At 44.8% G+C, this 14,941-nt stretch overlaps 1 protein-coding gene across 3 annotated transcripts in view; it reads right to left on the bottom strand.

Moving 5' to 3' along the window:
• The window catches only part of PHF19 (PHD finger protein 19), a 38,675-nt gene that overhangs the window by 8,206 nt on the left and 15,528 nt on the right, over window positions 1-14,941 (bottom strand). For all 3 annotated transcript variants that reach the window (XM_083485901.1, XM_083485900.1, XM_083485902.1), the window contains 8 exons: window positions 14,010-14,105; window positions 12,724-12,824; window positions 11,350-11,498; window positions 8,714-8,809; window positions 8,387-8,455; window positions 5,258-5,378; window positions 3,018-3,085; window positions 2,065-2,235 (listed from right to left, as the gene is read on the bottom strand). In XM_083485901.1, the coding sequence (XP_083342027.1) occupies window positions 2,065-2,235; window positions 3,018-3,085; window positions 5,258-5,378; window positions 8,387-8,455; window positions 8,714-8,809; window positions 11,350-11,498; window positions 12,724-12,824; window positions 14,010-14,105 (871 nt within the window). The remainder of the gene's footprint in view (window positions 1-2,064; window positions 2,236-3,017; window positions 3,086-5,257; window positions 5,379-8,386; window positions 8,456-8,713; window positions 8,810-11,349; window positions 11,499-12,723; window positions 12,825-14,009; window positions 14,106-14,941) is intronic.

Here is a 14,941-nt window from a genome sequence, read left to right as displayed (position 1 = left end):
TGCATTTTAACCTGTATTTTAAATTGGGGTTTTTTTTCCTATTATGTTTTTATTAATTTTACTGGTGTTAGCTGCCCTGAGCCTGGTTCTGGCCGGGGAGGGTGGTGTATAAATAAAATTTATTTAATTTATTTGTTTATTTATTATTATTATTATTATTATTATTATTATTATTATTATTATATCTCCCAGCCCAACCTGGAGATGGCAGGGATTGAACCTGGGACCTTCTGCATGCAAAGCAGGTGCTCTGCCACTAAGCTATAGCCTTCCTCTGACATTCATGATCCTAGAGTAAACACGGGGAAAGGGGCACCTGTAGACCTGGACAATACGGTGATAGATAAGTGAAGACTGATTTGAAATCCACATCGTAATAACTGGTTCAGAATATTTGCCCTGACTATAATATAAACTGCTCAAAGCCAGAGAATGCTTTTGTCTGTTGCTCTTCCTTTTATCTACAGATAGGTAGCCGTGTTGGTCTGCCATAGTCAAAAAAAAAGTAAAAAAAAGTGTGTGTATCTGAAGAAGTGTGCATGCACACGAAAGCTCATACCAAGAACTAACTTAGTTGGTCTTTAAGGAAGTGTGTATCTGAAGAAGTGTGCATGCACACGAAAGCTCATACCAAGAACTAACTTAGTTGGTCTTTAAGGTGCTACTGGAAGGATTTTTTTCCTTTTATCTGTTAGATCCAGCAGATGGCAGCAAACCACAACACAGACACAGACCAGGAACTTTCCTCTGGCTACAATGCCATGAGATTTTCTTACAAGCAGGCTGGCAGATGCTGGAAGCCTCTTTTTCCCCCATGGGGTTATTCTGAATTCAAAAAAACAATGAAATAAACCTTGCTCTGTTGTTTAAGCCTCTTCTTTCCTGAGCTCCCTTCCTCCTTCCCTTCTCCCCTTCTCTCGCTCTCTGTCCCTCGTGTCCATACCATTTGCTTCTCCTCTTTTGCAGAGGGCGGGATGTGCAATTGTCTCTGTCTGTCTCTCCCCCCTCCAATTATGCTCTCCCATTTTAAAGAAGGCCCAACCCCCGGCTCATGTGAGCAAGAACAACAAGGAGGCTCACTCAGCTGAGGCACAGAAAGGCTTCCTGTGCCTCAACTGACCCATTTAAAGAAGCCCCCCTCTGGTAGGGCTAAGTGATCTATCTCTGCTGCTGCTGCTTCCCCACCTTATTTCCAACATTGTCATATATTGCCATATTTAGCTGTAAACTAGATATTACCCAGTCCTAGTCACCTCATACCTTGGTCCCTGCAAAATAGTTATCTGCTGCTTGGCTTCATAGTTACAAAATGGTCCACAAGTTTCCTGGCCCCGCTTGCCAGCAGTGAACCTGTTACAGTGGTGCCCCGCAAGACGAATGCCTCGCAAGACGGAAAACTCGCTGGACGAAAGAGTTTTCCGTTTTGGAGGTGCTTCGCAAAACGAATCTCCTATGGGCTTGCTTCGCAAGACGACAATGTCTTGCGAGTTCCTGCTGGTTTTTTTCCCTCCCTCCCCCTTTTCTAAGACGCTTATCAGCTGATCCGATCAACAGATAAGCCACTAAAAGCCGCTAATAGCGCTAATCTGCTAATCCGTCAATGGGCTTGCTTCGCAAGACGAAAAAACCGCTAGACGAAGAGAATCACAGAACGGATTCTTTTCGTCTTGCGGGGCACCACTGTATATGTTTTTTACTGCATGGTTTTCTGTGCAATTGCTGTAAGCTTTTAATGAACAGCAGTACTGTATATAAATATTTTTACACAGAACAAAACATCCTGCTAGGATTTTGGAGGCAGGGGAGAGGGAGGGATGGCTGGCTGGCTTACTCATTCTGTTGCCTGGAAGTATGGTGTAGTGGTTAAGAGTACTAGACTTAGACAAGGTGGATTCAAATCCCCCTTGGGCCGCAAAACTCACTGGGTGACCCTGGGCCACTGGTCATCTCTCAGCCTAGCCTACCTCAATATGTCTTTCAGAAGGCTCCCTTAAGGAAGGGTGAGATACAAAAATGTATGAGAAACAGTTCTGGTCACAAGCATCACCCTGCTCAAGTGCAGACCTGCTTTGGTTGGAGGAGTTGGGTTTCTCTGCTTCCTTCGGCTCAGGAGGTTTAGCATCGGCCGGCCCTGGGACCTTCCCTGGCAAGAGTTTGTCTGGTGGGCTTGGTGGGACTCGGACCCGCAGTCGGAAAATGCACTTCTTCTTCTTGATTTCCTTCCCACTCAGAAATCTGAAAGGCAGAAGACAGTAAAGTTTGGTATTGATTTGACTATATGGGACTGGCAGAAATGACTGGCAGAATCTGAGACCAGGGAAAAGAGACGGCGGAAGAAGACTGGAGGAAATTTAAGGACTATCTTAAGAAACATTGTAAAATTAATGAGTGTTAGAATGATGCGGTTTTAGAAATTAAGTGGATTACAGCCGTAAAGATTAAGCTAAAAGAAAAGAAAGGTTAACAATTACATTAAATTAAGGATGAGGATTTGCTGAGCTAAACAATTGAAATTGGAAAGCAGAAAGGGAAGGTATGAGGAGGTCGGTGAAGTAAGTTTTATGAAAATAAGGATTTGAAATTATACTTGTTTTTTTCTTGTTTGTTTGTATTGTTATGTTTGTTTATATAATTTGTGAAACTTTAATAAATATTTTATTTAAAAAAAAATAAAGTTTGGTATTGATTTTTCAATTGGTAGTGATTTCCCCCACCCCACCCCAAAAATGCAAATTTAAAGCGGTTGCGGATTGGCAAAATGTTTTTAGCACTTGTAATGTCTACTGTGCTTTTAATTAAAACCTTTTCGCTTTCAGGTTCGGCAGCATTTTGGGAAATGGTTTTCCAAGGCTTTTGTCAGCCTCCATGCGATGACTATCTCACCTTTTTCCATTCCAAACTCTGACTTCCAGGTCAACCAAATGGAAATTGGCACCAGGAATGACTTTCCAAAAGATGTTGATTACAGGGAACACAATAAAAGTGATGCAGAGAAGCAGCCCTTTTATTACTCTTACCTGCTTTTGTAGCTGTTTAGTGCGTTAAGGAGGTGTTCGGCTCTCTCTGCCACGGGAGTGTTCTTCAGCTGAGAGGAAGAACTTACTTAGTTATTTTCAATTTCTTTTTAAATGATGCTTTAAAGGGTAAGAAGCCCTCTCAAGGCAGCCTTCCTCAAACTGCATCGTAACATTTAAAACATAAAAACACAAGTATTAAAACTCAGACAGCAAAGTACAAACAACCTGTTCCAGACCAGCAGCCTGCATAAAACATTTCAGACAGTTTGGAGTAATTTATAAAACAAAAAAGCAGCTGCTAGTTTAAAAACAGGGACCTGCATCATCAATTAGAAGCAGACTGGAACAAAGAAAAAAGGCCCATTTAAAGGGGCCAAATGCATGTTGGTGGAAGAGCAGCTTCCTTGAATCCAGAAGGTTGGAGGTTCAATCCCTGCCATCTCCGTGTCTGAAACCCCAGAGAATTGTTCCCAGTCAGTGTAAACAGTGGTGGGCTAGATGGACCATTTGTTTTAAGCAGCAGAAGGCAGCTCTCTATGTTCCGCGGGAGGGAATTCTTAGGACCAGGGCCAGCACCGGAAAGGTGTTAGGGATGAGGGGCTCTGTGGGTCACTATCATCCTTGATCACTGGCCATGTTGGGCAGTGGGGCTGAGAGGACCTGGCAGCCAACAAAATATGGATGTAAGTGAAAATCCAAGAGTTTTAGGCCCCAACCCAGTTAAAGTTGGTCGTGACTAAGGCTGCAGTCCTAACCCTACATACCTGGGTGAGCTCCCGTTGCTCGGTCCCTGCTCCCGCCAACCTAGCAGTTCGAAAGCACGTCAAAGTGCAAGTAGATAAATAGGTACCGCTCCGGTGGGAAGGTAAACGCCATTTCCGTGCGCTGCTCTGTTTTTGCCAGAGGTGGCTTAGTCATGCTGGCCACATGACCTGGAAGCTGTACGCCGGCTCCCTCGGCCAATAAAGTGAGATGAGCGCCACAACCGCAGAGTCGGCCACGACTGGACCTAATGGTCAGGGGTCCCTTTACCTTTACTTATCACAACTTTGGGGGGGGGGGGTAAGGAGGTGGGAGGGCTCTCGGACCCTGACAGAGCATCGCAACTCCTTCCCCAAGCCCAGGAAGCATTTGCCCACCTTAGGGAAGGAGGCATGATGCTGTGACAAGATCCTGGAACCCTACTGCCTCCTACCCAAAGCCAGGCAGGGGAGGTCTCTTCACTTGGGTGGCAGCGCCCTGGTAGGTGGGCAGGTAGGCAAGGGAGTGTAAAGCAGCTAATCTGCCCTTACCGCCCAGCCTTGGCATCATGCCACACCCCTCCCCCACGCACTGGCCCCTCCCCCAGCTTGCTGGTGAGTACTGAAACTTTTTTTTTCTAGGAAAAAAGCGCTGGTGCAGCCTAAGTCCCACTGAAGCCTGAAGAATAAGCCAGCCTGGTTGTGATATTTTATTAGCTCATTTGAAGCCTTACTATTTTAATTAAAAATTTAAAAAATCAATAAAAGTTTAATATTGCTAAGGGGGGGCATGCAAGGCTTTATACAAGCCCCCTCCTGGCCCCACATCATGGCTATAGGAAGCTGCCTTATGAAGAGTCAGACAATTGACCCATCTAGCTCAGTATGATACTGAGTGCCATCAGCCCTACAGGATTTTAGACAGAAGTCTTCCTCAATCTTACTTGGAAATGTCAGGGACTGGGCTTGAAAATGTCTCCACATGCAATGCATGTGCTCAAGCACTGAGTTGCAAGCCTTCCCCCGATGGAAGCTGAAACGGGGAGATGTATTGCAAGTGGCCAAACATCATTCGCAGGTTCCTTGAGGGCTAGCAACTTTTTTAAAAAAGAAAAAGCTGAGATTCTGAATACCTGAACAGCACACAGCTCCTTGTTTCCAAAAAATATTAATTTAGCATTTACTGTTATTTACTATTTTTTATTCAAACTGTGTTTATTTTAAATTGAAATGGCAACATATATACTTATACGAGTGAACATTCCGATTGTGACCACAAGGTGGAGCCCAAGTTCCAGCATTGAAGTTGTAAACGGAACCGAGCAAAGTTCTCAATGACTCTGTCACCCTCCTCCTTTCAATGCAGAAGTGGGAAACTTTGACCATCCAGATTGTCACTGGGTTCTAACCCCCATCAACCTCAGCCAGCATGCCCAAAGTTCAGGCAGGCTACCCGTTCCATGGTCCTGCTTTTACTGGTTTGACAGCCCTGCCACTCACCTTCCCAAGCTGCAGAAGGTTCCAGCGCTGATTGACAAAGGTCAAGATTTCATCAAAGTCAAAGTATTTCTTTTTGCTTTGGACACCCAGGTTGTAGAGTACAAGATGCACGAGATCCACCCTGTGCATGGTAAAAGGAAACAGAATGACCAAGGTTTCCTGCAGAGGACCTGTTCACAGACCATTCATCCTGACTTTGCTTGCATAAATACTATGCAGATATTAGACTATAGCCACATTAACACCATAGATTTAAAGCCCAGTGATACTACTTTAAACAGTCATGGCTTCTGCCAAAGAATCCTGGGAGTTTGTTGAGGCCGCTGAGAGTTATTAGCTGGCCCCCATTCGTCTCACAGAGCTACAACTCCCAGAGTGGTTTAGCAGTCAACCTCTATTCCCAGAGAGATTGTAGCTCCAGGAGTCTATTTTCACTTACAAGTGCATTCTTAACCACGCTTTTATTCCTGCATATGAATTCTTGTACACATTACCTGGCAGGAGAGCTGCATTGCAAATTTCAGAGCAGAGCAAATTCTGAAGGTGGCAGTGTTTCACTTCCCATTTTGTTTTGGGAAGCATGGATTAGGTAGGTTCACCTTTAAGCAAGACCTGAATCGAATTTCTCCCTCATCCCTAAATGCAGTGGAGGTATTGCTCCTTGCATAATTGCCATGTTCTTTACCGCTACCAGTTTACAGATTGCCTCCCATAAGAAAGACTCCAAAGGACACCTCTGACACCTTGGCTCTTTCCAAGCACCTAACGCAACACAGAAGGATTGTTAGAGTTCATACTAAACATGGTCATTTTGATAAGTGCCTGTAAATGCATCCAATGATCTAGTTATCTGACAGTGTCCCTGATCAGTTTTCTTCTTATATGCTATTGCCTTGCAGGTCTTTTCCACCTGGCCTGGGAGGGCAGGTGAACAGGGGGGTTTTGTATCTTTTTTTTAAGATCTTGTGGTTTATGTTTTTTGATGTTTTATTTACTGTTTATTACTACAGTGGTACCCCGCAAGACAAACGCCTCGCGAGACGAAAAACTCGCAAAACGAAAGGTTTTTTCGTTTTCGAGTTGCCTCGCAAGACGAATTTCCCTATGGGCTTGCTTCGCAAAACGAAGCTTGCCCCGGGGACAGCGGGTCTTCTCTTTTGAAGCAAGGGGCTGCGGGGGAGATAGCGATCTCCCCGCAGCCCCTTGCAGCAAAAGACGTCGGGGGAAGCGGGGAAGCGAAGCGCTTCGCTTCCCGCTTCCCCGCCATCTTTTGCTGCAAGGGGCTGCGGGGAGATCGCTATCTCCCCCCAGCCCCTTGCTTTAGAAGAGGTGCGGGGGAAGCGGGAAGCGAAGCGCTTCGCTTCCCCGCTTCCCCCGACGTCTTTTGCTGCAAGGGGCTGCGGGGAGATCGCTATCTCCCCCCAGCCCCTTGCTTTAGAAGAGGTGCGGGGGAAGCGGGAAGCGAAGCGCTTCGCTTCCCCGCTTCCCCCGACATCTTTTGCTGCAAGGGGCTGCGGGGAGATCGCTATCTCCCCCCAGCCCCTTGCTTTAGAAGAGGTGCGGGGGAAGCGGGAAGCGAAGCGCTTCGCTTCCCCGCTTCCCCCGACGTCTTTTGCTGCAAGCGGCTGAAGGGAGATCGCTTCTCCCGGTGCTCCGAAGCCGGGCGGGGGGCAGGGGACACCTCCCGCCGCAGTGGGGACACCTTTTGAAGGCAGGCGGGGGGGGGAGCAAAGACTTTGGCCCCCTGCCCACCTTCAGAAGAGGTCCAGGACCTCTTCTGAAGGCTGGCGGGGGGCAAAAGTCTTTGTCCCCCCTGCCTGCCTTCCCAGGGGCTTTTAAATCGCCCAGGACAGCGGAGAAGTCCTCCGCTGTCCGGGGCGATTTTAAAATGCCGCCCGCCAGCATTTTAAGATCGCCCCGCACAGCGGAGAAGTCCTCCGCTGTCCCGGGGTTTTTTAAAATGCTGGGGGTGGGAAGAAAAGCCCTTGTCCCCCCCCAGCCTTCAGACGAGGTCCGGGGACAGACTGTCCCCGGACCTGGTCTGAAGTCGGTTTCCCTAGGAACGCATTAATTGATTTTCAATGCATTCCTATGGGAAACCGTGCATCGCAAGACGAAAAAACCGCAAGACGAAGAGAATTGCGGAACGAATTAATTTCGTCTTGCGAGGCACCACTGTACTATTGTTATGTTGCAGTAATGTCTTTTTGCATGTTGTAAGGCACATTGAGCATGGTTTGACTGTGGAAAGGTGGCATATAAATAAAATGTATGAGACTCTTGAGAGTCCCATGGACTGTAAGAAGATCACACCTCTCCATTCTTAAGGAAATCAGCCCTGAGTGCTCACTGGAAGGACAGATCCTGAAGCTGAGGCTCCAATACTTTGGCCACCTCATGAGAAGAGAAGACTCCCTGGAAAAGACCCTGATGTTGGGAAAGATGGAGGGCACAAGGAGAAGGGGATGACAGAGGATGAGATGGTTGGACAGTGTTCTCGAAGCTACCAGCATGAATTTGACCAAACTGCGGGAGGCAGTGGAAGACAGGAAAGAGTCGGACACGACTAAACAAAAAACAACAACATGTGTGTATGTATGTACGTATGTATGATATAAGCATGTCACACTCTGTAGCAGGGGTTCCCAAAAGTGAGTAGTGCCACCTCCAAGGGGACCAGTGGGAGTACGTAGGAGGGTGTTAAGAGGCAAGGCAGCAGTAGCAGAGCTCTGGAGATAAAAATGACTATCAAACCTTGAAAAGCTAGGACCACTGGATGAAGTTCATCAGTTTTGCTGAATTAATTAAACTAAATAGTTTTTGTTTTATTTTGAATGAATGTGCAATTGATTATTACCGCTTGGAATTTTATTATGTTATTGTCTTCCTTAGTGGGGGGGGGTATTATTTCTGAGTAATGATTTATACAGGGTGGGGGGAGCACTCAGGATGAGTTTATAGAACCAAGCAAGGGTGGTCCACTGCTCTACAAGTTTTGTTGGAACCATATTTATTTCACTACAAATAAAATATTCTATGAAAAAATAGAAAATAAATATTGCTGCTTATATACAGCTGATTCACATCACAATAATAAACGCTGAGAGTGTGCTTCTGCTTCAGCCTTACCATCTCAAAGACAAACGTTTGATGTACTCTGGGCCCTGGTTGCACACCGCGCAGCAGAAAACATAAAACCTGAAAGTTAAAAAAAACAAAAACAAATAAATGAACAAGCAGAACTTTCTTTAACTCAGATTAGCAGCATGGTGCACCTGGTGTTGCTCAGGTATGAAACCAAAAAAAGATGTCAGTGAAAGTACCAGGCTGAGGAGAGCATCGCACAGATTGTAGCCACCACCGGAAAGGCCCTCTCCCTTTATCATTCTCCTCCAAGCCTCCCTCAGAAGGGGGGCCCCAACACAGCGATCCAAAGAAGGTGAGGGAAAGACGTACCGGTCTCCATACATCATTGGGCAGCTAAGGCACTGTGTGCAGGCTTCATGGAACCATTGTTGGCAGCGGTAACATTGCAGCATCTTCAGGTACCACCTGGAAGGGAAAGAAACTTGGTTGGAACAGGAGAGAGTTGCAACACCTGTGGAGTATTCCCTACTCAAGTTTGCCAACCACCACTACAGTACTAGCATGGGTCTCCCAGAAGGATGCTGATGAGGAATTGCGGCCTTTGGGCTGGAAAAAGAATACCCCACTGGTGAGTTAGATTAAATCAGTCCTCCACAACCTGGGACCCTCGAGTTGTTGTTGGACTCCCAGTTACCAGCAGCCCAGGCTAGCATGGCCAATGGGCAAGGATTATGGAAGTTGTAGTCTAACATCTAAAGAGCACCAGGTTGAGGAAGTCTGAATTAACTCAGAAAAACATAAGAAAAGCCTCCTGGAACAATGGCTCATTTAGAAAAGCATCCTGTTTTCTCCTAGTGGCCACAGAATAGCTATCATGGCTAGTAGCCATTGATAGTCATCTCCTCTGTAAACTTGTGTAATCCTCTTTTAACGCCATCAAACTTGGTGGGCATCACTGCACTCTGTGGGAGTGAGTTCCAGAATTTGACTGTGTGCAACTTTTATCTGTCCTGAGTCTTCCAACATTCAGCTACATGAGTTCTGCTTTGAACTCTGAATTAATGAAGATGGTGCTCATCCCTTGCAGTCTTCCCATTAGACCTTCTGGAAGGCCACTGTGAGAACAGGATGCTGGACTAAATGGGCCATTGGCCTGATCCAGTAAGGCTCTTATATGAGGTGTTCCCAATTTAGTGCAAGTCAGAAAAACTGCAGACAGTAGGCACCATCTTAAAAGAGGCATCTATCTATCTATTGATATCTATATCTATATCTATATCTATATCTATATCTATATCTATATCTATCTATCATCTATCTATCATCTATCTATATCTATCTATCTATCATCTATCTATCTATCTATCTATCATCTATCTATCATCTATCTATCATCTATCTATCTATCATCTATCTATCTATCTATCTATCTATCATCTATCTATCATCTATCTATCTATCTATCTATCTATCTATCTATCTATCTATCATCTATCTATCTATCATCTATCTATCATCTATCTATCTATCTATCTATCTATCTATCATCTATCTATCATCTATCTATCTATCTATCTATCATCTATCTATCATCTATCTATCTATCATCTATCTATCTATCATCTATCATCTATCATCATCTATCATCTATCTATCTATCATCTATCTATCTATCATCTATCTATCTATCTATCTATCTATCTATCTATCATCTATCTATCTATCATCTATCATCTATCTATCATCTATCTATCTATCTATATCTATCTATCTATCATCTATCTATCTATCTATCTATCTATCATCTATCTATCATCTATCTATCATCTATCTATCTATCATCTATCTATCTATCTATCTATCTATCATCTATCTATCATCTATCTATCTATCATCTATCTATCTATCTATCTATCTATCATCTATCTATCTATCTATCTATCTATCTATCTATCTATCATCTATCTATCATCTATCTATCATCTATCTATCTATCATCTATCTATCTATCTATCTATCTATCTATCTATCTATCATCTATCTATCATCTATCTATCTATCATCTATCTATCTATCATCTATCATCATCTATCATCTATCTATCTATCATCTATCTATCTATCATCTATCTATCTATCTATCTATCTATCTATCTATCTATCATCTATCTATCTATCATCTATCATCTATCTATCTATCTATCTATCTATCTATCTATCATCTATCATCATCTATCATCTATCATCTATCATCATCTATCATCTATCATCTATCTATCTATCTATCTATCTATCTATCTATCTATCTATCATCATCTATCAGCAAGAGATGCCTCTTCCAAGCCAGTGGCACACACATGCTTCATCTAAAAGCCAAGAAACTTGCTAACTGCTGTAACTTATTTAATTTAACTGGTCCACTATTCACCTGCAATTTAACTGATTTATATTTCTGCAAAGCAGGTTGAAGTGGGCATAGCTCGATAGGTAGAGCATGAGACCCTTAATCTCAGGGTTGAGGGTTTGAGCCCCACACTGGGCAAAAGTTTCCTGCATCGCAGGGGGTTGGACTAGATGACCCTGGTGGTTCCCTTCCAACTCTACAATTATATGACTCTGTGATTCCAGCCAGGCAGAAACACAATGGGAGTGCAAAGCAGGGCCCATAAGGGGTGTGGCCTGGAAAGAGTCCCAAGGACCAGACAGAGAGGCTTGGAGGGCCGCATTGGGACCCCAGGCCAGTCATTTCCCAGTCGTGGTGTAGGTAAGCCTCTCTATCTATCTAGCTGTGCAAGACACACATATTTTAAAGCTTGCATCTGCACCCCTGGAGATGTGGACCACCACATGAGTCAGGAGCTTAAATCTCCAAAGGAAGACCCCCACAGAAGAAAAGGGCAGGATAGATTTGCTCCCTATTGTCAGAGGTCTTCAGAAAGCTCCATCTCCTCAGACATGCCCCCCTCTCCTGGGTGCCACCTTTGTTCTCGTTTCGGTTTCTCTTACTCGCCAGGGCCGCCACAGTAACAGTAACACTGCTGGTGATTGGTTCTGTGGAGGGAGTCCCATTCCAGCTCCTGCAGGTTATAGGACAGCACCATCTTGATCCTTTGCAGCGTCTTCGCAATGGCGCCTTTCCTCAGGGCTCCACCATTCTGCAGAGGCAAAAAGCAGCAAGAGTTTCAGAAGACAAAAAGGCGTCATGGACTGGCAGGTGCTAGAGGATGAATGGTGGCAGGGGGGAGGGGCCGGGATGCTGAGCAAAGCTGGGGTGGGCAGATGGTGGAATGACTCTGGGGAAGGGACCAGTGAGTTAGGTGGGGTTCTGCGCCTCCACTGGGGAGAAACATTCAGTGTCACTCCAACTTTCTGTGGCCGTCACAAGTTATGAGTAAAGATTTGCTCAGAGAGCTGAGTAGAAAGAATTGTCGCTTATCACCTGTGTCTTAAGGAGCTGACGTAACAAGCTGATTCAGCAATAAAAGGTAAAGGGACCCCTGACCATTAGGTCCAGTCGTGGCCGACTCTGGGGTTGCGGCACTCACTGACAAAAGCAACTGCTTTGCATGCAGAAGATTCCATATCCAGGCAGGGCCAGGAAGGACCCCTGTTTGAAACCATTTTTCTTTCTCTAATACTTTTTAATCTCTCTTGTTTTCTTTCTTTAGGTTTTCCTATTTCTTGTCTTTTACAGTGGTACCTTGGGTTACATACGCTTCAGGTTACATGCGCTTCAGGTTACAGACTCCGCTAACCCAGAAATAGTGCTTCAGGTTAAGAACTTTGCTTCAGGATGAGAACAGAAATTGTGCTCCGGCAGCAGCGGGAGGCCCCATTAGCTAAAGTGGTGCTTCAGGTTAAGAACAGTTTCAGGTTAAGTACGGACCTCCGGAACGAATTAAGTACTTAACCCGAGGTACCACTGTATTCTTTCTTCCTACGTTCTTTTATAGATTAAGTAGCTGTTTGTATCAGTATATTATAAAATGATACTTTGTGATGGATATGCAATTTTGTATATCTCTGAATACGTATCAGTACATAAATTAAAGAGAGAGAGAGAGAGAGATCTTGAAGAAATGGTGTACACAGGAACAACGTTTTTAATCATAAACGCTTCTGGGGTATTTTAAACTGCAATTATTTTATGCACGTTTTAACTTTTTAAACAATGCTTAAATTGAATGGATCAATGGTCTGACTTATAAAAATAATAATATTCTGGCTGTCCTCTGGCAGAGACAGCACACTAGGTTTGATCCACCACTAGCAATTGCTAGGTTTTCACATAGGGGCATCCATAAAGAAGCATCTGCCCAGAGATTGTATGCTCCCGAAACGAGAGCTAGCAGAAAGCATTCCTTGAATCCTATCACTCACCCGTACAGCCAGGGCAAAGATGCATCTCCGACAGAACCAAGATGAATCCAAGGAACTCTCATCGCTGCTCACCGCTGGGATATGGCATTGCTGGTGAAAACCTGAGAGGCAAAGTTTTGCAACTACGTCAAGAAGCTGAGCACTTTCTACATGATTGCACTAGGCTAAATCCATCATACCATACACTAAAAGTGCATAGCTCCCCTCTCAAAGAATCCTGGAAACTGTAGCTTGTAAAGGGTGCTGGGAGTTATAGCTCTGCAACGGGCAAACTACAGTTCTCAGGATTCTTGCACTCTTGTAACCAACAGGCTACAATGTCAAGCAACAGAATGATAAACACACACACACACACACACACACACACACACACACACACCCCTAACAGAAATTTTCAGTCCTTGAACATTGGAACAATCCAACCCACAGTGGATTGATTCACTGTTTGCAAACAGGGCCATGAAATCTGGGGGGGCCATTTTGGAAAGAGGTCTAACTGTGAGGCTGAGCACCACAGTGTTTTTTGCAGGGACCAACATTTGAGACTTCCTGCATTTACTCTGGGATCATGAATGTTGTAGAAGGGCCATAGCTCAGTGGCTGAGCACCTGTTTGCATGCAGAAGGTCCTCAGTTCAATTCCCAGCATCTCCAAGTATGGTTTGGAGAGACTCCAAAACCCTGGAAAAGCATTGCCAGGAAATGTCAACACTGGGAAATACTGAGCTGCGTGGACCAAGGATCTGACTCAGCTTAAGAAGATTCCTATGTTCCTAGGAATGTCACTCAGCATGCCACTGCCAAGCTCTGACCAAACGAAAGAAATGCAAGATGTCCACCAGGGAAGCTTCTTGACACCAGCAGGAGGCTGCAGCCATCTAAGGGCCACTCGGAGGCTGCTCTCCTATTGAGGCAAAGGAGTATGGCCCCATCCACCAACCAAAGAGCAGCAGGAAAGAGCTTGCTTTCCAGTCTCCTTGACAGAAAGAAAACTAAAGTGCATAACATGAAAGGAAAAGGTACTGGGAGGGAGGAGGAAAAAAGCAAATTGGGGCATCTGAGAGTTGTGGGGGGGGGTCATCTTATTATTTATTCTTACATGCCACTCTAAGAACCTTTTAGATCTGGAGAGCAGAGCTTTTTTTTAAAGAGACTTCCCGCCGACCTAATAACGATACAGCAAGCTTGCTGAGCGATAAGGGCATTCTCGTTGCTGCCATTTTCTGCCTCACATCCCCCCCAAGCCCCTAACACAGGGTGGTGGAACTTCCAGGACATTCTTCTTACCAAGTCCACATTTCCCGCATATCAGTATGTCATTCATGGGGGATTTTGTCTTTTCCATACAGATGTTACACATTGACTCTTCACCAGGGAGACCAGCTGAAAAAGAATACGAATGTCAGCAGCAATCGCCACAACTGCTTGGAAAAAGGATGGAGTACCATTGTACTGTTGAGAGTATATTAACCCATGGTCTGCTTGTGTGGTTTGGGAGCTGCACAGTCAGGGGAAAAACAATGCTGTCCAGGGTTGTAAAGACTGCAGAGAGAACAATTGGGTGCACTCTTCCCACCTTGGATCAAATCTATGCTTCCAGGTGCCATAAGAAAGCGGCAGAGATAGTGCAGGATAGTATGCACCCTGGAAATGATCTCTTTCAGCTTCTGCCTTCTGGAAGAAGGTACAGGGTTATAAAGGCCAGGACTAGCCGCCTGAGAAACAGTTTTCATCCAAATGCGATTTTGGTTTTAAACGCAGTGTAAGGTAGCCTCTGTGGGAGTATATTGTATTTAATTATGGGGTGTCAGAGTTTTTAGAGGGTTAACCAGGCTGGGATAGCAAGCTTGTTGGTTTTTGCATGTCTGATGTAGATTTTTTTCAATTTCGTTGTTCTGTATGGGACAACGACAATAAAGATTATCGTATCGTATCGAAGCGCAATCCTACTGTCACTGGAGATGGGAGATTTCCACCTCATATGCAAAGATGAAAAACCTTATATCAGGGTCCCCTCCAGAAATACATTTTATATAACGCCAGTGGTGAGTTTTCTGCTCATGATGGTATTGGGGCGGTTATATGCAGGCCACTTTCACACACATAAAGCACTATGATGCCACTTTAAACAGGAAGAACTACAATTCTCAGAGTGGTTCAGCAATCAATCCCTCTTTCACAGGGGACTCTGAGAATTGTAGCTCTGGAGGGGGCGGGGA

Source organism: Podarcis liolepis (genome assembly GCF_965112155.1).
Source record: "Podarcis liolepis genome assembly, chromosome: Z".
Taxonomy (NCBI): domain Eukaryota; kingdom Metazoa; phylum Chordata; class Lepidosauria; order Squamata; family Lacertidae; genus Podarcis; species Podarcis liolepis.
Note: the sequence above shows the minus strand (reverse complement) of the source record. Positions and strands in the feature narration are given on the sequence as shown.